The sequence below is a fragment of the Perognathus longimembris genome, chromosome 18 (genome assembly GCF_023159225.1).
Source record: "Perognathus longimembris pacificus isolate PPM17 chromosome 18, ASM2315922v1, whole genome shotgun sequence".
In the NCBI taxonomy this organism is placed as follows: Eukaryota; Metazoa; Chordata; class Mammalia; order Rodentia; family Heteromyidae; genus Perognathus; species Perognathus longimembris.
Genome location: NC_063178.1, coordinates 53607567 through 53632336, shown reverse-complemented (window position 1 = coordinate 53632336; position 24770 = coordinate 53607567). Strand labels below are relative to the sequence as shown.

Genomic DNA, 24770 nt, shown 5'->3' with positions numbered 1-24770 from the left:
CTTCCATGGACTACAGTGTAAATCTCTGCCAATAAAAAGACACATATGCATACATACAGACATATATGAATCTACATACTTGGCACTGCAACCTTTACTTTCAGGCAGAATTTCAGCTTGGCAGATGCTTCAGGGATGGGCACTTTGATCTTTATGCTCATTCTTCTCCAGCTTCCCCATCCTTTCAAGTCCTTGGCTGGCACTAGCTGCTTTTCTACAATGAAGCATCGAGCACACATGAATGGAGATGTGCTGATTGCTGGATTTTTTCCTCTTTACACTTTAGGAACAGATAGCAGTAACACTGATGGTTCCACGAAGGAAGACAGTAATCCGTAAGTAATTTACCATTCTATTTCCCTTTACTGTTTTGTTTTCAGGATTGGCAATGGCTGAGGGAACTTGGGTGTGCACAGCAATATCCTCTGTCTTCTATACTCTGGCCTCCTATCCCTCCTATGCCTGAAACTGTTCAGTTTCACTGAACTATCTTGCAAGTACTCGAGAGTGACTTTCTACATGTCAGTGGAAGACTCTTGTTTCATGCAGTGTAGCTTCTCCTTTCCAGGTCTGTAAGTTCTTCACTTTATTCCAAAATCCCTGTATTTCCTGCATCCAGCTATCATGGTTGATAATGAAGTGATGTTATTAGAGACAACCTGAGTCAGTGGCATGAATTATTTACCAAAAGGTTACAGAAACCTTTCCTTCCCCACTGGCCAGTGGTCTGAAAATTTTTCTTTTTTAACAAGCATTTTGAGGACATAGATTAAAATTCTTATTGTTGTCTGGTGACTCATGACAGTAATCCTCTCTATGCAAAAGGCTGATATCTGAGGATTGAGGATTGAAGCCAGCCTGGACATGAATATCTTTGAGAATTTTATCTCCACTTACCCAGACAAAAGCTGGAAGTGGAACTTTGGTTCAAGTAACCGAGTGCTTCCCTTGAGCAAAAAAGTTCAAGGAAAGTGGCCACACTTTGATTTCAAGCTCCAGGGACACTGACACCTACCCATATACACATTCTCTCTCTCTCTCTCTCTCTCTCTCTCTCTCTCTCTCTCTCTCATTCTCAGTCTCTTTTACTGTAAACAAAATTTACTGTATAAAACTAAGCACTGTGTCATTATTTCATGTCCGATATGGTCCACAATCCAATTATTACCTCATTTAAAATAAGCGTAATGTTTTAGCCTATTCCCTGGCAAATAAATGTAAGTATTCAATCCATCAAAGTCAAATGTTTTGAATTGCTCCTCCTAAATTTCTTTGCTCATTATGTAGGTTTATCTTCAAAAACTACCAGTTTGTTTTAGCCTTGGCTTTTGCTATTGAAGAAATCAACAAAAATTCTCATCTTTTACACAACTTGACTCTGGGATTTGATATCTATGATGTTCAATTTGGAGATTGGCTAGCATTTAAAAATCACTTTACTTGCCTCTTTGGGAAGTACAAGAGTCCAAACTACTCCTGCATGAGAGACAGCAAATCGATAGCAGTGATTACGGGACCATCAGGATTAACATCTTCCGAGATTGGAACATTGTTGAGCCTCTACAGGTATCCACAGGTAAGGGTGGAAAAGTGGGAGGTTACTAACTAAATGTATAATTTGGTGCCATTTCAAGTGATAGAAGAATGATAAGAAGATACTAGATGTGTGAGTCTAAATAATTTTGTGATATCAAAAAATGAGTTCAAGGGGCTGGGGATATAGCCTAGTGGCAAGAGTGCCTGCCTCGGATACACGAGGCCCTAGGTTCGATTCCCCAGCACCACATATACAGAAAAAAACGGCCAGAAGTGGCGCTGTGGCTCAGGTGGTAGAGTGCTAGCCTTGAGCGGGAAGAAGCCAGGGACAGTGCTCGGGCCCTGAGTCCAAGGCCCAGGACTGGCCAAAAAAAAAAAAAAATGAGTTCAAAATGATTAGATATTTATTGTTCCATGTGTAGAAAAGAGAATAGAAAATTTTAGAGCAGTTTAAAGGGATTCTTTTTTTTTTTTGAAGCAAGACACAGGAAATGATTTTAAAGTGTGAAGATGTGTTGACCAGTGTTCTGCTAGCTCACACCTGTAAACCCAGTTACTCAAGAAACTTTTATGTCTACTTAGCCAGCCAAAAGCAGGATGTGAATATGTGACTCCATTGGCAGAGTGCTAACCTTGAGGGAAAAATTCAAGTTAGTGCACGAGACCCTGAGTTCATTGTACTCTACTGGCTGGCTTGCGTGCACACGCACAAACACACACTCATGCAAGATATTATGTTGAATGAAGTCAGGTTCAGAAAGAAAGAGGACATTTGTCCTCTCATATATGAAAGTTAGGGCTAAGATATGACTGTAAAATGTGAAATCAGTATGGAATACATAAAAAGTCATGTGTGTATTTGCATAATCCATCTTGCTAGTTGATTAATTATATAGGGTGGAATCCCAAGGTGTAATATGGCGGACCAAATAAAAGACAGTATAAAAATATATGAACAATGGAAAGCTGAAGCTTATCTTGTCAGAGGGTGATAGATATTGAATGCATATTTAAAAGTGCAGAGAAATGGGGAGTGGAAGTAATTGGGTGGGAAATACATAAGATTCAACCTACAGTTATAAAAATGGACTTAGAAAAGTTGGAATGGGTGTGGTTGTAACATATAGAAGTCATAGAAATGTCAAAGATCAAATGTATGTATGAGAACATTGATACATTGCACTACTATTAAAAAACATTTGAAAATTTTTTAATGAAAAAAATCTTTCCATCTAATTTTACTGGTTACTTAGTTTTTATACTTCACTAGAGATTGTGATAGATGGTAATATTCTCATTCATGGGCTAATTTTCATTCCTCTTAGCTTACATTTGGGCCTTTTGATCATACCCTGAATGACCATAACAAGTTCCCTGCTCTCTATCAGATGGCCCCAAAGGACACATCAATGGCCCCTGCCATTGTCTCCTTACTGCTTCACTTCAACTGGAACTGGGTGGGAATGTTCACCTTAGAAGATGAGAATGGTTTGTGGATTCTTCCTGAATTAAAAGTAGAAATGGCCAAGAGCAGACTTTGTATAGCCTTTGAGCTAGTGATTCCAACCCATGCCTTATCATATGCACTCAAAATCATGTCCCTTTACAACCAGATTAATAAATCTTCAGCAAATGTTCTCATCATATATGGTGATGATGAATCCCTACTAGATTTAATGAACTGTGTTGAGCAAGTATTAATAAAAGGCAAAGTGTGTATATTGAACTCACAGTGGGAGTTAACCATCAGAAAGAAGTATTTCCTGCTAGGCTCCGTCCATGTACCTCTCATTTTCTCACATCATCATCCAGCTATTTCTGGATTCGCAGATTTTGTCAAGGCTGTTAGCCCTTCCAAATACCCAGAAGACTTTTTCCTTGCTCGGCTGTGGTTTCTCTCTTTTAATTGCTCTGATTCTGAGTCTGACTGTGTAACGTGGGAGAACTGTCCTCGTAATGCCTCCTTGGATTGGTTGCCTAGGCATGATTATGACCTAACTATGTCTGGAGACAGTTACAATATACACAATGCTGTGTATGCTGTGGCCCAGGCTCTACATGAGATGCTTCTTTATCAAACAGAACAACAAACCATGGGAAACCGAAAAGGAACAGTGCCTTCCCCTGCACAGGTAAGACCTTCACACTTGGATTGCATACATCGTGAGCACAGTCACTCTCTAGAGGGGTTTCTCACTTTATGAAATGCAATGTTTCAAGTATGTTTCAAAAATACAAGGCATTATACCTGATTAATTTTTTGTGATGTGCTCTACACATGTGTTCATATGATCTTAAGCAAAAGCAGGTCAATAACAAGAAAGGCATGTATTCCATGTCTTTATAAACTCTTAGTTACAGATAACTTCACCATGCTCATAGCTAATGTTTGAAAACTGTAAATTCATCTTTCCCCTTTTAGTTTATTAAGAAGTAGCAAAGGTACTGGGCTAGATTTGCCTCCCCTGGTGTGGAAATGCTAAGCTTACTCCCTTATCAGTGCTCCCCTTTTCACCTCTCCCCTGGGCGCCCAACCCGCGGGCGGCCAAGGTGGAGGGAAGGGACACGGGCAAGCCTAAAGTCCACGCGGCCAAATGAGATCCCCTTTTCCTCCCTCCTTACCCACCAAGGAAGCCAGGTGCACACGGATCTCGGAGATGCTTTGGAGAGCAATCTGGTTTATTCAGGAGGGGCTCACAGTAATATAGTAGTGATGACAAGGATTGAGCATGAGCTTGTGATAGGCTGGCGAGCTTGTCCATCCAAGAGCAGCTCCCAAGGACCTCCCTCATGGGCTAACATCACTTCCCATAGTACCGCCCTCTGGGCAAAGCCTGCAAAAAGGGAGCACACAAGCTCTCTTGTGCAAGGTGGGGGATGGTCTCAAAGCTATCCCTTATGTTCAGGACCCAGAAGGAGATAGGTGTAGCTTACTTCCACACTGCCCCAGGACTGGGGGAAGGGCAGCGTCTCGGGAGCACTCTCATCGCCCTTCCCCCCTTAAGAACAAGATGAATCCCCAACATCTTCCCCTTTTATTTTTTTTCTTTTGTACAGCAGGAGGCACTTTACTTGAGGGCGCGCCATGTCTTAGGTTGAAACCCCCATGGAGGATCTCACTCATCTTCGGCTAATGCACTAGCACTTCAGGCCAACCTGCCTGCTGGGCCGGCCAGCCAGATGAGGGGACTCGGGGAGAGTGAGATTGGCACTTGAAAGAAAGCCCTGTTAATTTTTTCTCATGCCACCAGACCTCAGTGAGCAGCGGGTCCTAATGGGCATGTGACCAACCTCATGGGGTTCCTAAATGGCTAAAGGCCAAAGGCCACTTGTTGTCTGGACAGCTCTGGCTTTTCGCTCCCAATATAAGAGACCAATTTGTCTAGCACAGGGCAATGCAAACATAATGCAAATGGAAGCATCAAGCAGACATGAGCTTAAGCAATCGTAACACAAGGCAAATGCAACATGAGCAACTGTAACACATGAGCAATTGTAACACAGGCACAATGCAATGGAGGGTCTCTTATCTGGCTCAGTCCATAGGAGATAGAGGAGTCCTGGTCCATTTCGGTGTCACTCAAGGTAGTGCAGATGGCTCTCCCTTCCCTTGATGGTGAGGTAGAGGCAGGTTCAGGTCCTGGTGATTTGGCAGCCAGGGTGCTGGTAACTTAACGATTAATGTTAGTAAACACTTTATAGAAAACATTGCAGCAAGGTACCAATCCCTTGCTTATTGTAACCACTTATCATAAAACATTAAGGTGTCCAAACACTTTACCTCCTATTTCCCTCCAATGGGGACCCCTAAGATAAGCAGCAAGGGGAGGGCAGAGGAAAGAACAACAGTGTTCAAAATTTCCCTTTAGTTCTTGTGCAATGCTGTGGGACACGCTGCTACAGCAAACATTATGCCAAAAGGCGCCAAGCAAAGTCCAGGGAAGAAACAAGGCTGACACTGGGTCCATCGCTGGTACAGGTAGGCTTTCCCATTTCTCCATTGAGAAATCCACCATGGTCTTTGTTTTCCTGAAGAGAAAACAAGGAGACACATCCCTCAAGGGCAGGTGCCCTTGGGTGGTCATTCAGAAGAACAAGATTTTATGTCTCTAGCTGGAATCCAGATGGGATTTGGTTCCCCAGTTGGGAAAACACATGCGAAGCCCCTTCCTGCACTGATAAGTGGGTCCGGCCTCACCATGCTCCTGTAAGGGGGTTCTTCCAATGGACTTCCACCTTTAAGTAAGGTGTTTGGCTTGACCAATGTCTCTGGAAAGCCGACAGAGGTTGGTCCTTAGAGAAATTTAAAATATTCAGTGTAAACATCATTGTCCTCAGCTGGTCATGGGGGCTTACCCCTCTTTTTGTTTTAATAATTGATCCTTCAGGGTCTTATTATGCCTCTCAATTATGGCCTGACCCTTTGGGTTGTATGGTATTCCAGTGGTATGTTTAATATTTCACGTTTGGAAAAAGGCCTGTAAAGGCTTGTTGATGAAACAACGTCCATTATCTGTCTTTACCTGTAAGGGGAGCCCTAGGATAGCAAAGCATTATACAAAGTGGCTCTCAGCATGCCATGGTCTTTCCCCCGAATGTGCTGTGGCCCAGCACACATGTGAATGAGTATCTATGGACATAAATATATATTTCAGCCTTCAAAAAGGAGCGTAGTGGATTACATCAGTTTGCCAGATATCGTTAGGCTTTAGGCCTCTGGGGTTGATCCCCGAAGATTGCAGAGGAGGGACTTGCAGAAAGGGCATCCATGACTTGCAAGTCCTAATACTCTTTTTAAGTCATTTATAGGAACTGAACGGAATCTCTGAGGCAACCCTCTCCAGTTTAAGTGTGTACACTCATGGAGTCCTTGGGCCATTTGAAGGTTTTGAGGTTGTGCAATAACCATAGCTATAATAGTCCCATTAGTGGCCAGCTGGTCGGCCATAGGATTACCTTGTGTCAGGTCCCCTGGCAGTCTTTGGTGTCTGTGAAGGCGCTGTAAGAATATAGGCTCAGTCTGTTCTTTTAACAGAGACCTGACTTGGATCATCAGAGAGGTGATTGTGTATTCATCTAGTTTAATATATGAGGACACCAGGTTTGGTAGCAAATTAACCACATACAAACTGTCAGAAAACAGGTTCATTGGCTGTTTGACATGGGTCAGTGCCAGGGCGACTGCGTACAGTTCCTTAAACTATGCAGATCCAGTAACTGCCTCAAAGTAATGGGTGTTTCCTTTCCCATCGGCAGGAGGGGAGGTGGAGCGTACCACCACCACAGACCCCGCTCTTCCCCCATCTGTAAAAACATTGGAAGCCTTGACAAGAGTCCTGGTAGATAAAAGTACAGGATGGGTCCATTGTAGACTGGAAAATGAGGTCATCCCACCTCGAGGTGCCATAATGCCAATCTACCTTTCCCATAAAACCCTCCAGGGCACTGGAAACCTGTTCATTATACCTTCTGACCCATTCAAAATCTGACAGCCGGTAGGGAATGGTTAGCACATCGGGATCTCGCCCATAATGTCTCAGGGAAGTATCCCTGCCCTTGATTACCAAGTCAGCTAGTTGGTCTAGCTGGGAATAAACCCTGGGAGCTCCTCCCACTGATGCGTGCACCCATTGCAGAGGCTCGCCTGACTGGGTAATAGTGGCTGAGGGAAGCTCAGACCTGGGGAGGATCCAAATGCAAAGTGGGCACTCAGGCTTGTAGCGGGCCAACCGTGCCATATTTAGGGCCATTTGGATTTTCTGGAAGGCTCTTTGAAGTGATGGAGTTATTGTAATAACATCAGTGGGCACATTGCCCTTCAAAGAGTCATGGAGCGGAAGCAGATCCTCTGTAGGCAGGTGAAGCCAGGGTCTTAACCAGTTATTCTCCCCCAACAATCTTTGCATCTCCACCAGAGTTTAAGATGTCTGGGAGGATAACTGGGGCTTAAGGGGTCACACAGAGTCTAGTTTAAGTTCTTCCCCCAAGATCTTAAAGGGGTATACTTTCTGAATCTTGTCACTGCCTATATGCAGTCCTCCTCTTTATAGGAGTGTTTGTAGCTTGCCATAGGCAGCGTCTAGCTCTTGGACATCTGCTGCTCCAATAATGATGTCATCCATATAGACATATAAAATAATATCTGACTGGCTCCTAAGAGGTTGAAGAACTTGTGACACATAATGTTGGCAGAAGGCAGGACTATTAACCATGCCCTGAGGAAAGACTACCCACTCATACCTCTGGTCTGGCCCCTGGTAGTTAACCGAGGGCATGGAGAAATCAAACTTTTCACAATACTGGGGGTGAAGGGGAATGGAAAAGAAACAGTCCTTGATGTCAATTATAATGAAATTCCGATCCCGAGAAATGGAGGGGATCCATGGAAGCCCCCATTAAGGGGTGCCGGCGGGGATTATAAGTTCATTAATTTTCCTTAGGTCCTGTACCATTTGCATTTACCTGAGGCCTTGTCCTTGTGCTCTCTGCCTGTGAGCTATAGTTTAACACAGAGAGAAAACACTGCAGGAAAGCCTGCAGGGCCACAGCACGGGGGTGGGATGCAGGCAGACTGCTAACCCCACCCAGCTGTGCGAAGTCGCCAGAGGTCTTCCAGTCTCTGAGTCCCCACCCAGTCTCCAGGAATTTGGCACGGCCCCCAGCAAGGGTGGGCACAGGAAGGAGATCATCCCGACTTAGCAAGCACTGATAACAAAAATATAAGATCCTGTCTCTTTTTCCAAGAGCCACACATTCCAATCCAGTGGGTTTGGGGCCGGCTTTGGGGGTGGAGAGAGCGCGCAAAGCTCCATGCCCACAGCCTCCGGGCCCCATGTATCACCAGCCCAAAAGTTCTAGCTCCAGGCCGCTAGGCGCTGCCGCCGCCACCGCTGCACTTGGTGGACCCAGAAGTGGAAAACTCTGAGCCCGCCATATCCAAAACATTGCCAGGGCCACGACCTCTCATGGCACCTGCCACCACCTTGGGCCCCGCGTCCCAGGAGCCCAGCGCGCAGTGCACGCAGCTGCTCACAATCGGGACTTTAAAAGTCCCCGGCGGCGGGGGGGGGGGGGGGACCCAGACCAGACTGCTGCCTCTGCCCTGCCTGGTGCCAGGAGATGCACAAAGCTGTGCACAGCCCAGGGCTCTCATTCACGCCCATCCCCGCGTTTTGGAGGATGAACCTCAGTATTTCAAGAGGCAAATTATTCAACCTGTTTTGACTCTGTCCCATCTTCTTTGCTGACCTGATGGGAGAAACACGTGTCCCGGAGACTCTACTCCAATTCCCTTAGGGCTTGCTGGTAGCTGCCAGACTCGTTCCCGTGGGCTCTGGGCCCCACGCTGGGCGCCAATTGCCGGGCAAGATTTACCTCCCCTGGTGCGAGGATGCTAAGCTTACTCCCTTATCAGTGCTCCCCTTTTCACCCTCTCCCCTGGGTGCCCGACCCACGGGCGGCCAAGGTGGAGGGAAGGGACACAGGCAAGCCTAAAGTGCACGCGGCCAAATGAGATTCCCTTTTCCTCCCTCCTTACCCACCAAGGAAGCCAGGCGCACATGGATCTCGGAGATGCTTCGGAGAGAAATCTGGTTTATTCAGGAGGGGCTCACAGTAATATAGTAGTGATGACGAGGATTGAGCATGAGCCGGTGATAGGCTGGTGAGCTTGTTCGTCCAAGAGCAGCTCCCAAGGACCTCCCTCATGGGCTAATGTCACTTCCCATAGTACCGCCCTGTGGGCAAAGCCCATGAAAAGGGAGCACATGTGCTCACTGGCGCAAGGTGGGGGATGGTCTCAAAGCTATCCCTTCTGGTTCCGGATGCAGAAGGAGATAGGTGTGGCTCACTTCCACACTGCCCCAAGGCTGGGGGAAGGGAAGTTTCTCGGGAGCGCTCTCATCGCCCTTCCCCCCTTAAGGCCAAGATGAATCCTCAACACAAAGGATATTCTGCTGAGCAGAATTATCCACATTTTTCATAAGTGATCTAGAATAATTCCAACTTTTAAAAAAAAATTTAGCAGTCTCAAATGATACACAATCATAAGTTTAATGGCTGTGCCAAACTGCAGGTAGGCAATTTAGAATTGTTTCATTCATAATTTTATGTAGAATTAGTTTCCCTTAAAAATAACACTTCTAATTCCTTTCTGAGTGACCAAGGTTAGGAAATAATATTTTTATTCCTCCTAGATTTTCTTCTGGGATACCTTATTAGATGCCTCTTGTAAGCCTTAATTCTGAATGTGAGATTAAATGCAATGAGGCGCTGTTCTTAGTTCTAGTTTTCTGTCTTAGCTCTGGAATAAACTTCACCATAAGATGATGCATCTCTTTTAGCTGCATGCTTTCCTGAAGAACAACGAATTTCACAACCCTGCTGGAGACCCAATCATTTTGGATGAGAAAAGGAAGCTGGAGGCAGAGTATGACATTGTGAACATTTGGAATTTTCCAGAAGGTCTTCAACTTGAGGTGAAAGTAGGGAAATTTTCTCCACGTGCTCTACATGGCCATCAACTGTCTTTATCAGAAGATATGGTACAGTGGGCCGTAGGAACTACAGAGGTGAGTTGGATCTAAACATAATGATTGAAAAACCTGAAGGTAAGCAAAGTTCAACATTAGATTGTTTATCAGGCTTGGTACCAGGAACATCCTCCTATAATCCTACTTACTGAGATGGCTGAGATATGAATATCAAGGTTTGGAGTCAGACCAAGCCTTTAGGACATTTATCTCCAATTAGCCAGCAATAATGATGGAAATGGAGCTCCAATTCAAGTTGTGAAACACTTGCCTTAAGCAACTAACCTCAGATATAATACACATTTCCTGAATTAAAGCCTTAGATCTGCCACATGTACCCCCAGAAATTTATATCTTTTGTATAACACTTTTAATGAATTCCAACCTAACAATTTTATTCAGTGACTTTCAAATAAGGAAGGAACAAAGTAATTTAACAAGGCTAGGTGCTTGTGATCATATCTGTCATCCTAGCTACTCAGGACTCTAATATTCTCTGGTCTAAGATTACAGGTCAGGATAAATCCGAAAAAGGCAGAAAGTTTGTGAGACTCATCTCAATTCACCACCCAAATCTGGAAGTTGAATTGTGGCTCAAATGCTAGAGTGCTAATGTTTATTAAAAAGAGCTCAAGAAGAGTGCCCAGTCCTTGACTAAAAACCCAAGGATCAGAGCAACAAAAAAAAATTAAATGTTTCAAAATGTTGGTTTAGAATATTGTCTTAAAATATAAATTACACTTTTCCATGGTTCTAATATCCTGACAAAGTACCTGAGGAATCACTTTATGTGGGTGAAAAGTTGATTTTGTTGCCTTTTGTGTCAGTTTCATTCATTGATTAGTTGGTCTGCTATTTAAGCATCTGTGGTTAGAGGTATCATTGAGGGGCCTGTGTGAAAAGAAGATTCTCATCTCATTGATTCTGGAAAATAAAGAGGGAGAGATGATGGGAATGCAGTTCATATTACCTTACACAAGGGAGATCTGTGCTGTATTTTACAGCATTTAGAGGTTTGAAGGGGATTCTTCCTCTCTTCTCTTTACCATGCGACAGGTGAGACAACATATAATGACATGAATTTAATACAATTCCATAGGGCAGGAAACTAGGACTTAACCTTCTTACCATTAATTTCCACCTTTAAAAATTCCCACATTACTCAATAGTTAAATATGTAAGAGTTCAAGGTGATTGTACATAAATGTTTGAAACTCATAGGAAATAAAGTCAGTTACAGTCTTCAGTTAATCAACTAGACTTACTTGCATGGGAATATTGTTTAATAATCCAAGTCTTAAAATACTGAAGGTTTTAGAGTGTTAGATAAAAACTGAATAGTTACTGACAAATATCTGATTTCCCTCAGACTCCTCACTCTGTCTGCAGTGAGAGCTGTGGTCCTGGATATAGGAAATCTCCTCAGGAAGGGGAGGCTTTCTGTTGCTTTGATTGTACCCCTTGCACAGAGAATGAGATTGCCAATGGTACAGGTAAGCCCATGACTTCAGGAGAAATAGTTCATCTCTCCCTAGATTTCCTTAATCCAACAAAGTCAATGCAAAAGTTGTGTATTAGGATTACAGAGCCCATATTCCTTCGCCCTGTTGATTTAAGTGTGAGAACTGATGGCATTCCCAGTTGAAATACCACAGTTCACAATTTGAAAAAAAATTTATTAATATTTTCTAGTTTATGCAGGCAAACTTATCTCCAGGAAATCCTTCTTGTCACTAATCATTAAGTTTAAAATTCTAACAGAAAATTAATCACATCATATTCAGGACAGTTTTCGCCATAAAAGACACATTTTATTCGTACAGGAAACACCGATTTCGCACTTTTATTTCATAGTGAAGAGAACTGTTCCTGCAACAGAGAAAGTGTTCAGAAAGATGGAATCAGTTTAAGAAATGAGAGTGAGTCTTGTACATACAATTGCTTTAGTGAATCAAAGAGTGTTTTCTCTGTTCCCATTACTTCACACATGAGTAGGAGTGTAAGCATGTGCCACAGATATTGAGTGTTAAAAGAAGACATGTAGGAAAATTCATGCCATGTCATTCACAATTTTCTATATGGTTACAGAATTGTGCACAGTGCTAAATGTTAAAAAGAGTGACAAAAGATTTCAAACAAAGGGTATTATGATATTAGCCTGACAAAACTGGCACATTGTTAATACATGTGGTAACCAAAGAGGAAAAAAACAGGATGAAAAAAATAGCTTACATAAAGAAGAATATGGAAAGTAGAGAAAGTTCCGATGTAGAAAAAGAAAAGTACTTTTATGATAGGAAATGTTAACGTGTTAGAATTATATTTAAGTGAACAATTTCCTAATTTATTTGAAAAAAATGAGTGGAACTAAACAAGAATTAATGATAGATCACAATTCTCACCAGATGTGGAGCAGTGTATGAAGTGTCCAGATCATCAGTATGCCAACACACAGAGAAACCAGTGCCTCCTAAGAGCTGCAAGTTTCCTGGCTTATGGAGAGCCCTTAGGGATGGCCTTGGCCTGCATGGCTCTTTCCTTATCTACACTAACAGCAGTTGTTCTTGGGGTGTTTGTGAAACATCACAACACCCCCATTGTCAGGGCTAATAACCAGGCTCTCAGCTACATCCTGCTCATCTCCCTCATCTTCTGTTTTCTCTGTTCCTTGCTCTTTATTGGCCGCCCCAACTCAGTCACCTGCATTCTACAGCAAACCATATTTGGAGTTGCATTCACTGTAGCTGTTTCTGCTGTCTTAGCCAAAACTGTAACTGTGGTTCTGGCCTTCAAGATCACGTCTCCAGGGAGAAGGATGAGATGGCTACTGGTATCTGGGGCTCCTAACATCATCATTCCCATCTGCACCCTGATCCAAGTGATTCTCTGTGCAATCTGGCTGCTATCCTCTCCTCCCTTCATTGACACAGATCCACACTCTGAACATGGCCTAATCATCATCCAGTGTAACAAGGGCTCCCTCACTGCTTTCTACTGTGTCTTGGGATACCTTGTTTTCCTGGCCCTGGCCAGCTTCACTGTGGCTTTCCTGGCCAGGAACCTGCCTGACACCTTCAATGAAGCCAAGTTCTTGACCTTCAGCATGCTGGTGTTCTGCAGTGTGTGGCTCACCTTCCTGCCTGTCTACCACAGTGCCAAGGGAAAGGTCATGATATCTGTGGAGGTCTTCTCCATCTTGGCCTCCAGTGCAGGTCTCCTGTGCTGCATTTTTGCCCCCAAGTGCTATGTCATCTTATTAAGTCCAAATAAAATTTTTCTGCATGGCTACAGGGATAAAAAACACAGAAGTAGGACTAAGCATTTTTAATACTTAATTCATATATTTGATTTCTGTATATAATTTCTGAACTAAATCTACAGTCATTTTCCAATCCTACATTTGTTTATATTATGGAAATTAAGTCCAGTGAATGAGGGTCTATTGCTTACAAATATTCTTGGGCATTTTTTATTTCTTCTATATAATATGTACTTAATCTTTTTCCCCTTAGTTCCTTTTGAGCTAGGTCCTAGGTGAAGAGTTATGTGTAGACATAATGACACATAACACTGGTAAGTTCTCTCCTCTTGTGTTGCTTCCAACCCAGCAGGGTGTTCATGCACTCAGAAGGGGAGATAGCCTCAAGAAATCAAACAGTGGAATGGGGAGAACATTAAGCTCACAGACTAAAGTCCTGGGTAAGGATTCTGGAGTGTAGGTTCACTGTGAATAAAGTGAGGGGAAAATGGAGAAAAGAAAAGCACAGCGAGAAAAAGAGTTGTAGGTGGGAAATGAAGAATGGGAGAGAGAGGAAGGTTGAGGGACAGGTAGACAGAGAAAAAAATGTCAGAGATAGAGAGAAATAGAGAAATGGGATTTGATGTATTGTTCCTATGGGTACACACAGAAGGCAGATTGTTGACAGTAAAAGTTTAGGAATTTGTTTTTCCTATGCAGATATTATTTCTGTTGTCTTTGCATTGTTTTTATTATTTTTGTAATGGTGATGTACAGAGGGGTTACAGTTACTAAAGTCATAGAAAGAGAAAATTTCTTTTTGGACAATGTCACCCCATGCATCTCTCTGTCCCACATTTTCCTTCCCATCCCTACCTGTTGGACCTGGGTAACTGCAACCGAAGTCAGGACACCGGAGATGCAAGGCGAGTGAACCAAAGCATGCTTTATTTCAGGAGGGCCAGGGTTTATATAGGGTTAGAAATCAATTTCACACCTTCAAGGGTAAAAAGTAATACAGCATGATATCCATCTTAAATACAAAAGTGGAGGATGTTACTGTGGTGAGAGAGGAAACTAATACAAAAGCTTTCCTATTACAGGAGGTAGTTACTACAAAAATTGTTGATATCAAAACAAGGGATTATAAACAGTCGAGGCAGAATTCTAATTATCACCTAGCTACTATTTCTTCAAGACTAACTAACTTTGATCATGACTTCTACATTTACTTGTGAAGAGACTTTCCTATCTACAGTAAGAATCTTTCGCTAAAGGCAGCTGGTCAAGCAAGTCTCCTCAGGGAGACTCTAAGGAGGGGAAAGGGAGATTCTCATAACAAAAGCTGGCTTCCTTTGGCCCGCAAACACAAAAGAACTCATTAGGAGGGACTTTTCTCCAGGGGCCTGTTAGTGTGCTAATGAGGAATCTGAGTAACTGTGCCTAGGCTAAGTTTTCCAATGGTCAGAGAAGTTAATTCTCCAACACTTACCCACAATTGTTATCCTACCTCTTCAACATAGTGTACAAGCAGTACCACCGCTTTACTTGTTTACCCTTGGTCCCTCCATTTCTGTGCTCCTACTTACCCTCCTAAAAACAATAAATGAAAGAACAAGACCAAATGGAAAGAAAACAAAAGCAGCAACTATGAAAAAGACTCTTGTTTGCATTTACTTGCATTCATTTCAGTAAATAGCATTTTATATGACAGGATGCATGTAAATATTGTACCTTTGTGTTCCTCTCATAAGAATATCTTCCACTGGGCTTACTATGTGAGAATGCCTAGAGACAAAGTTTACAGGGAACTTCCTTTACATTTTTGGGCCAATACTGGGCCTTGAACTCAAGACCTGAGCACTGTGCCTGGCTTCTTTTTTTTTTTTTTTTGGCCAGTCCTGGGCCTTGGACTCAGGGCCTGAGCACTGTCCCTGGCTTCTTCCCGCTCAAGGCTAGCACTCTGCCACTTGAGCCACAGCGCCACTTCTGGCCGTTTTCTGTATATGTGGTGCTGGGGAATCGAACCTAGGGCCTCGTGTATCCAAGGCAGGCACTCTTGCCACTAGGCTATATCCCCAGCCCATGTGCCTGGCTTCTTTATGATCAAGGCTAGCACTCTGCCACTTGAGCCAAAAGTTGAATTGACTTAGAAATGTGGAGAGATCCAAGGCACAGTGGCCTTGTAGAAAAGTATCAGAGGACAGGATTATTTCTCTTTGGTGATGGTGGTGGTGGTGGTAGTGTGTTTGTGTGTGTGTGTGTATATGAGATTTACTATAAGATTTTTCATATACCAAGATAAATATAAATTTTTGCCCAATGAATTTTTTTTTTTGGCCAGTCCTGGGGCTTGGACTCAGGGCCTGAGCACTGTCCCTGGCTTCTTTTTGCTCAAGGCTAGCACTCTGCCACTTGAGCCACAGCGCCACTTCTGGCCATTTTCTGTATATGTGGTGCTGGGGAATCAAACCCAGGGCCTCATGTATATGAGGAAGGCACTCTTGCCACTAGGCCATATCCCCAGCCCTTGCCCAATGAATTTTAATGCTGCACAATACCTATTTCCGCATAGTGGTTGCAGGTGATATGCTTTGTAGGTCACACTTCGCATACCTATGAATTACTGGTGTCCAATTTAGTCATATTCCTTCTTAAAGGATGATGAACAGCAAAGAGACAAATTGCTTATTTTTCCAAATGACAGTAACAAATTGTAATAAAGCACCACAAGCGTTTGAAAGAAACAAATTCATCCTAAAGGTATTTGATTATAATATAATTTTCCTTCAGAATAAAAAGCTACAATAACAATAAAGAGGTAAAATTTTAATTACTACATATATACATACACACACACATATATGTATATATATACAAATACATACATATATATATATATATATATATATATATATATATATATATATATATGGACACGGGTAACTGCAACCAAAAGTCAGGACATGTGGGATGCAGAGGCGAGTGAACCAATGCACACTTTATTTTAGAAGGGCCAGGATTTATATAGTGTTGAAATCAATTCAGAACTTCAAGAGTAAAATTAAGGCAAAAAGATATCCATATCAATACAAAAGTTGCAGATGTCACTACTGCAAGTGTGCTATTACAAAGGATGTCACTATAACAAAGGATGTCACTATTACAAAGGATGCCCCTACTACAAAGGGTCAGCACTACATCAAAGGATCAAACCAGTCAAGGCAAAACTCTATCACCTACCTACTATTTCCTCAAGACTAATTTTCTTAGACCACTGGCTTCCCTATATACTGTAAAATGCTTTCCCTGGAGCATCTGGGCAAACAAGTCTACCCAGGGAGGCTCTATACGGGGCAGGGGGCAGAAGAGTCTCATGACAATGTGGCTTCCTTTGGCCAACAAACACAGGAGATGTTTCCCCATAGGGCTATTTGTTTGCTAATAAGCATCAGAATATCTGTGCCCAGGCTGTCAGCCACTGGTCAGAGAAATTATTCTCCCACAATTCCCCCTTTATTTATTATTTTTCTACAGCTGCTTCTCTAGTAAGCTTAAGGGCAGTGAGTAAAATATCAGAAGATCTATTCTAAGCAAAGTGCTTCATTACTGCTGTGATAGAACAGTATCTTATGGTAAAAACACGTAAGTATTAAGGTAATAAAAGCACTTCCAACACTATGTGTAATACTTTGCCACCACCCCTTGGGGTCTAATCCTTCTAGGGCTAGTCCCTGGGCAATCTCATCAATAGAAGAGGCAATTGGTAATTCCTTTTGAAAAGCTTCAAAAAGCTCCCGGTATAAATTTGATCACTTAAAGAACCATTTACTATGGCTCCATCTATAAGCATTTGTATATTATTCCATTCATATTTAGAGGCATTATATATGTAAGGTGTTACACAGACATGACTAGAATTCCAATCACAGTTCAAAAACAATTGTTGCAGGCTGGGGATATGGCCTAGTGGCAAGAGTGTTTGCCTCGTGTACATGAGGCCCTGGGTTCAATTCCCCAGCACCACATATACAGAAAATGGCCAGAAGTTGCGCTGTGGCTCAAGTGTCAGAGTGCTAGCCTTGACCAAAAAAGAAGCCAGGGACAGTACTCAGGCCCCGAGTCCAAACCCCAGGACTGGCCAAAAAAAAAAAAAAAAAATGTTGCTGCAAAGACAGATATTTCTGTCCAAGACAGAACACCCCCGCATTGACGGATTCTATCTCATATTGAAGGTGGGCATTCACTTCCAGCTGATGTTGCCATAAATTGTGGGAGTCCTGGTGCCAAAGTCATGAGTTTGTACAGATTGTCACAATGTGGCTCCGGATATCGCTGCGGTAGTAGCAATGGCAATCAGTCTGACGAGTCCTGCAATAATCAGTGCAATTGCACAATGACTCCTCCTCAAAAGCTGCTAGAAAAAGCACATTACTAGTCCTGTACAAGTCCTCCAGCCCAGAGATGATGCATGTGAAATGGCACCCAAAGTGAGTGGCAATGGGTCAAAATCACGATCCTATCTTGACACAGTAAGGGAGCACAGGGTGAAGATGTAGATTCTTCCAGATGACTGTCAGGCCATCCTCCAACTTAACCCAAATGGGATGAGCAGGGGCCCTGGTAACAGCAGGCAGTAGTGTCTCACAGTGTCTCCAATAGAATGTTACACCTCCTGCTGGGCTGCCTGCAACTTTCTGCATAGACTGGTTAAAGAAGATAGGTTATAACGCCTGACTTGAGCAAAATCTAATATTTTCCTGGTTGCTTTTTAAGTACACTGGATTTTGTTTCTGTTTTTGTTTTTGTTTTTTCCGGAGCTGGGGACCGAACCCTGGGCCTCGTGCTCGCCAGGCGGGCGATCTTCCGATAAGCCAGATCCCCAGCCCAAGTACACTGGATTTTGCAAGCTGGCACCCCAGTGACTTTCAAAACAGCTTTAGGCAATCAATGGTGTTGGGTTTTTTTTTCTCCCCTCCCGGCTCAGACTCTTTTTTTTCTCTCTTCCTGCCCTCCGTAACGTCCTCTCCCCCAACTCCCGACCAGCAGGTAAATTAGAGTGAGACGTGGGGGTTCGGTCCGGCCTGGCGTGCGCGTGACCTACGTGGTAATGTGGCCGCTATCCTTCCCTGGGAGCTAGCGTACATAGACCACGGAGTTGGCTTCTGAGAGCAAACTAACTTTATTGAGAGAAGGACAAGGGGAGACGATTCCGAAGGAAGGGGGTTGGCCAGGATTCCGATAGGCCAAGAGCTGTCACCTGACCCCCAAGGGCTAAGGTCACTTGAGCGCACCGAACTCGGGTGGGGTTGGTGGGCGCCCGGCTGGCTGGCAGGTTGGAGGGCTGTTGGCCCAACCGGTTTCTCTGGATTCCAATCTAGAGGGGGTAGCAGGGCCGCTTTCCCCAGGACTGGGGGATGTGCATCAAGCCCCTTCCATCAAGGCGAGAAAGATGGACCCCAACAAATGGCCCTTGGGTAATTTTGCCACGGCAATAATTTTTAGTAATAAGACATTTTTAATAAGGCTAGGATTTTCTATGCCAACATGGAAGGTTTGGCCTATAGCCATCTCTCAAAAGTGCAGTCTCTACTCTTGTACACTTGTTAGCACTCCTTTTTATACCTCCGGTTTATCCTGCCTCAACTTTTAAAAATAACTATAATCGCTCAATTCTTAAGGGGAGCTGATGGGCAAAGATAATCCATCTTCTATAACTTTTTTCAGTTCGATAACAATGCTTACATTAACTTTTAATAATTACATACACTTTTTCGTGGGGCTCCAGCACTATAGCCTTTTAATATTCTACTTTGTAAAAGTATTTTCCTGACTGGCTGGGGGAAATGATAGTAAGATAAGTTGAAAGATCGTCCTTCTTCCATAGGAAAGACTGGAATACCAGACCCATAAGGGGGAGAAAGTAAATCATGAATAGATGTAGAACGAGGGACAGGGGCCTCTGTCCATAAATATGGACTCAATAAAGGAGAGTTAGAAATATAGGCCAAATACATTACCTCCGACGTAGCCCCTACAGGTGCACACCTGTCCATTAGAATGGCCTTATCACTTGGATGAGAATGTATTACCCTGGTCTTGATGCACAGGGGGCATTCATTGCCGGATCCACTGGAGCAGATGCTAGAAAGATCAGCTGTCTTCTGTAAAAACAAGCATACCCTCACCCCTGGGTTATTATCTTGCGTGGAACACAATCTAACCCCCATATCCAATCAAGTCCAGACAGCCTGTGGCTTGTTTATCAAAGGTGAGGCTAAGAAGTTGTACTTTGCTGTGGCCATTATATCTCCTAGAGGCAAATTTTAAAAATTAAGAACAAATAAATTAAGAACAAATATAGCTTCCTCAATAATGGCTCGGGCTATTTCATAAATACTTTTCATTGAAGTCTCATACCCCTCGGTACTATCCATATTCCCCTTTTTTACTTTTTTTTTGAGCTTGTTCTACTATACCTCGACCTTGAGGATTATATTTAATTCGTGTAAGATATTATGAAATTGTAAGGATAGCATGGTCGTCTTTTCCAGGAGCAAAAAGAGACTAAAGCATCTACATGAGAATTACCATATGCCAAAGGACCTGACAAATTAGAATGAGCATAAATGTGAACTACATACAGGGAATGCTGTCTTTGGTGTAACAGGCTTTGTAATTGTTTAAATAGTGAATCTATTGGGGGTTTTATTTGAGAAATAACAGCAGAATATATATTGCACAATACATGTGCTGCATAGGCAGAGCCAGTGATTAAATTAAAAGACATTTAGAAATTCTGTAAAGCATATATAATAGCCTGTAAACTCATTTTATTGTACCAATTGCTGGAGTAAGAAAAACTTGATATTTATCTTTTATCCAAAATGTACATTTGTTATATTTAGTACCATCTACAAAGACATTTGAAGCATTTAGAATGGCCTCAGAAAGTAAAACATTATCAATAACATAAATTTGTTTTTGAAAGAATTGCCATAAAGGGCTTGAAGATAAATGGTATAAAATTTCTCCAGTAAAGCCATTCAAGGACAATGGGAGGATATGAGAGCTTTGTAATGCAAATTCTAATTGCTGTTTAGGAATAGGGATGATAATGAAGTATATATCTTGCCACCTGATTTATACGCACCTTTCATGACCTGGCATAATAATAAAACCAATCAGTTTTAGATGTGTTAATTTACGAGGGATATTTAAAGCAAAATATCCTTGAAAAATAGAGAATAGATTATGTAAAACATAGGTAGGTATTAGTTGATGTTTCCCAGTAACTTTTGAAAATCATTAAGTGTTTAATTCTGCAGTCTGAATCTTTATTAATTGGGGGGTAACTGCTTGTCTCTAACTAAATATCATAGATACTTAAATGGATATTCTGTTTAAATGAATTGTATCAGGGGTAATTATTAAACCATACTATTGCAAGTACAAAGGCAAATTTTGCAAAAATTCTGATACAATATTTTTATCAGGTGCAGCAAATAATAAATCATTTTACTAAAAACCTGCAAGGCCAACTGGAGTAGCAATTAAAAAATCATCTTGCTAGCCATAATATTCATATAGCCAACTTAAAACAACCATTTAGGACAGGTCTATTTTTCAGATCTCATATCCAGAGATCCATTTTCGATCTCTCAACACTTGGATTTAAAGAAACCTGGAGCCTAGGTGCCACCCATTGGTTCAGGCTGCTTGTTTTCTTATCTAGAAAGGCATTTTAAAGCCTTTAAAATAGAGGCTTTCACACCTTCACCTCAGCCTTTATTTGCCTGGAAAAACTGAAGCCCAGAGGGCACATTGCCTCCTGGCAGCCTGTTTCTAAATAGCCATTCTTTTTCTATATACAGAGAGTTAATTAGAGTTGAGTACTTCTATCTCCATTAGTTTATTTACTTTAAAATATTTACCTGATTATATGTACCTTAAGATGGTCTTACTACTACATCACAGTTTACACTTATAAAATTTAGTAGCTGAATCATTAAACTGATACCCAAAACAATTGTAACAACAGTATATTTAGCAGTGTGCCCCAGAGTTATGAACATGATATTCCAGACTTAGCATCTTTGCATTTTAATACATCCAAATTGCAAAACTGTACAGAAATCAAATTATATCAGGCCTGCCGAGCCAGCCAGCAGTGAAAAGGAATCCTGAATGAGGGGGGCGAGGATTAAAGAAAAGGAAAAATACAAGACAAGAGAAAAAAGACAAGAGGCAAAGATGGGGTACGGGAGGTCTGCATCTTGAGATTGAAACTCAAGATTGCAGCCCAGTTTATTCTTAACATCCAGCTTTTATGCAGTTTGGGAACCAGGGACTGGCATAGGGTTATCAAAGTTTAAGAAAATAAGAAAGCTTTTATGTCGGTAAAGAACAGGAGACAATGAAACAAGACAAGGCTGAATGATGAACATAAACCAGGCGCCTATGGACACAGTAAAACATCTTGGTAAGTGCTGGCTGTCAATTAAGCCAAATCTTACTGCATTCCTTGTGATAACAGCACAGCCAGAGGTCAGGATGAGGTTAGCTGCTAGCTCGGCTCCCAACAGTCCCCCCCGTCTTTACTTAAAGAAGCGAACCTGCCTGTCTTAGGTGGGGTGGGTACCCCAGCCTGCCTTACCCGTCTTAGGGTAAACTTCACAGCAATGCTGAAGCCCCATGTCTTAGGACGGTCAAGGCTGGTAGCGACTCATACCCGTCTCTGGCTGCGGTTCCTCTCAGGGGAAAGTTCATTCACTTGGAGCTTGATCTTATGCAGCTGGCTGGCTAAACTCATCAAAGAGTTTTGCAATATGCGTGCAATGCAAGGAGGGCATAGGAAAGCCATCAGCAAAAGTATCCCTGGGCCGAGCAATGTCATTAGCAGTCCCTTAACGTTAGATAAGGAAGGGACATACTGTTGAAGTTGTTCAAACAGTTCTTTTGCTGTTTCTGCCACATTAGAGTCCAAAGGCAGAGCTTGTTCTAGTCCGGCTATTTGTCTATGGAGTTGAAAGAGATCTAAGGACAAGTTACTATGGTGCCAAATACCATTTAGATGTGCTACAAATTGTTCCCAAGGATAGCTTGACCCATTATACTTATGGAGGGTCACACATATAAAGTCAAACCCAGCATGACAGCTCACCTGTTGCAAAGTTTGTAAGGCACGAATTTGTACTCCAAGTGACAACACAGATTCATACAATGCTTCTAATTTTTGTTCTACTTTATCATCAATCCTGCCTTGAAAGTGCAGGGCTTGCGTGGTATTATGAGCAAGCTGATTAAAATAGTGAGCTGTCTGCACATTTTGTGTTAGAGTCACAGTTGCCGCTGCAGCAAAGGCAGTTAAGGAAATAAAGGCTACAATGCCTGCTATTAGTAGCCCTACAAATCTTCTAGGGCGCATAAGCTCTTTTAAATGTTTTAACACTTGAATACCTGTTTCTTCATACCAAGCTACAGATAAGTATACAGGAAGCATAACAAATGGTGGTTGCTTAATAACAATTACAGAATCAGTAAGACCACTATACAAGCAATTTGTAAAAGAACAGTTAGTGCAGGTAACATCGAAGTACATGGCTTCTATAGAAATATTAAAAGGTCCATACATAATAGCATAAGGGGGTGTTACACAACTCATAATATTTTTTAAAGAAGTATAAGTGGGCCAGGAGATATTGTTCAGGGAAGCCACTAACATCCAGACATGACGTTGAGGGTGTCCATAAATCCACCACAGACCTGGGTTGTACTGGTTGGTGAGATTCGCTCCGGACCAGTCTGTCAGCTGAGAATTAGTTCCTGAAATATTGGTTATAAAAGGATGATCATGTCTACATTTTATGGGGTGCAGTTCTCCAGTGGATTCTACAATTTGAGAGGAGTTGATGCAGCGAGGTATCATGAAGGATGAGGTAGAATTGGCATGTACAGGAAACCCAGTAGGCAATGAAGTCATTCGTATATTATATACTTGACTATTATCAGGAATCCAAATTCTATGATTTATGGATTGCATTACAGTACAGCCTGGAATATAACTGTTGGAGTCAGTTGAAAAGCATAAAGGGGTTCCAATGTCAGAAGCTGCAAAATCTATCATTTTAAGGTGTTGGACAAAAGGATCTGGAGCTGTACCATATGCTGATCTGTTGACATGGACGCACACCTCAGCTCCCTCCCAGGTCGCAGGGTGCACAATCAGTGGATCTGGCACGTAAGCCCAGTGGGTCAGCGCTTGTACCGTTCTGATGTGTTTCCACAATCCGAACACAATGCTCAAGTAGCCAGCGGGCATCATTTACATCCTGTGAAAAAACACAGACATGTCCTCTACCCTATGTCAGTACCGGATCAGGCCTGTGCCAAGCACTTGTTAAAGGATCTTTCCACTTAACTTGGGCAAAAGCTCTTTGCTCTCTCTTTTCCCAGAACCGCTGTGCTGCGGAGTGGCCATTGCAGTCCAAATTTTAAAAAATTAGTATGAATAAAAGCATGATAAAGTATATTAACAGGAGAGAAGGGGTATAGTTCCCCCGCTTTTAATTTAGAAATTTGATGTTTTAACAAATCGTTGGCCCATTTGACAATTCCTTGACTATGAGGACTATAGGGAATTCCTGTAGAGTGAACAATTTGGAAAGATTTGTAAAAAGTTTGAAAAGCTCATCCAACATATCCTGGACCATTATCAGTTTAAATTTGTTTAGGAAGTCCCATAGTAGCAAAGCAGCGTAAAGAATGGGAGATACAATGCTTGCCAGCTTCCCCGCTAAGAGGAGTAGCCATAATAAAATTAGAGTAAGTGTCTATTGTAACATGGACAAAGTGGAGCCATCCAAAAGAGGGGATGTGGGTAACATCCATTCGCCAAACATGTTTGGCCACTAAGCCTCAGGGGTTAATGACATTGGAGGGCACAGGGAGGAAGGTAGCACAGTTGGGACTAGTTTTTACAGTTTGATGAGCTGCCTCACGAGTAATATGAAATTGCTGACGTAAGGCACGACCTTTTTGATGGTGGGCAGCATGTGATTGCTTTGCTACGTCAATTTGAGTGAGAAAAATGTGAGTAGCCCCATCCGTAATAGCATTGCCCTCACTTAATGGTCCAGGAAGCTTAGTATGGGCACGTATAAATCCAAAACAACATGGACAGGTGCGAGAGCGAAGAAGAAGTTGTATCTGGCAAAAAAAGAGTTTGGATAGTGCAATTAGCTGTACCAAGAAAAGGGACAGTTTCAATGACCTGAAGGGCTCGAATAACATAATGACTATCCGAATATAAATTAAAGGCTTTAGTAGGTAAAAGTGTAAGGGCCTCTAAAAATGCTTGAAGTTCAACTTCCTGGGCAGAAGAAAGACCAGTGTCCCAAGATTTAATTTCACCATCAATAGTAAGAGCTGCCGTTCCGTTAGAGGATCCATCTGTAAACACTAAG

The 24770-nt window shown here is 42.4% G+C and overlaps 1 protein-coding gene across 1 annotated transcript; it reads left to right on the top strand.

Annotated features, from left to right (window-relative positions):
* The first annotated feature begins 219 nt into the window (after nt 1–219).
* On the top strand, nt 220–13395 carry LOC125367088 (vomeronasal type-2 receptor 116-like). Its single transcript, XM_048367696.1, has 6 exons — nt 220–335; nt 1288–1576; nt 2862–3668; nt 9879–10106; nt 11437–11560; nt 12473–13395. Exons 1-6 carry the CDS (start codon nt 220–222, stop codon nt 13393–13395), a joined length of 2487 nt encoding a protein of 828 aa, XP_048223653.1.
* Nucleotides 13396–24770: the final 11375 nt, after the last annotated feature.